At 68.0% G+C, this 347-nt stretch overlaps 1 protein-coding gene across 3 annotated transcripts in view; it reads left to right on the top strand.

Moving 5' to 3' along the window:
• Positions 1-6: 6 nt before the first annotated feature.
• PCMT1 (protein-L-isoaspartate (D-aspartate) O-methyltransferase) overlaps positions 7-347 on the top strand; it is a 42525-nt gene continuing 42184 nt past the window's right edge. For all 3 annotated transcript variants that reach the window (XM_010862538.1, XM_010862540.1, XM_010862539.1), the window contains exon 1: positions 7-98. In XM_010862538.1, coding sequence (XP_010860840.1) covers positions 44-98 — 55 coding nt within the window. In that variant the 5' untranslated portion in view covers positions 7-43. The remainder of the gene's footprint in view (positions 99-347) is intronic.

The following is a 347-nucleotide window of genomic DNA, read 5'->3' as shown; positions in this document are numbered from 1 at the left end:
CGCGCTGAAGGTGGTTCTGTACCTGCTCCGGGTGTGCTTAGCGATGGCCTGGAAATCCGGCGGCGCCAGCCACTCGGAGCTAATCCACAACCTCCGCAGTAAGTGCCACCCCCGCCGGGTGTGGGGCAACCGGGGAAGGCCAGGCCTGGTCCGGGTCCCCTGGGGCCTCCCGGGACGTTCTGTCTACTCCCCGTGCCTGCTGGAGGGCTTCGGCGCACGGTTGCACCCACGGTGCAGAGCAGCGATCGCTGGCGATTGCCTCCCCCGGGACCTGTCACTCATCGGCGATGTGGACTGGAATCAGAGAAGGAGCCCGGGGCCGCTGCTCTTGGGGCGAGGGCAGGCAT

Source organism: Bison bison, unplaced genomic scaffold (genome assembly GCF_000754665.1).
Source record: "Bison bison bison isolate TAMUID 2011002044 unplaced genomic scaffold, Bison_UMD1.0 scf7180017864483, whole genome shotgun sequence".
Taxonomy (NCBI): domain Eukaryota; kingdom Metazoa; phylum Chordata; class Mammalia; order Artiodactyla; family Bovidae; genus Bison; species Bison bison.
The sequence above is the reverse complement of the archived record's forward strand: the minus strand, read 5'-3'. Positions and strand labels throughout refer to the sequence as shown.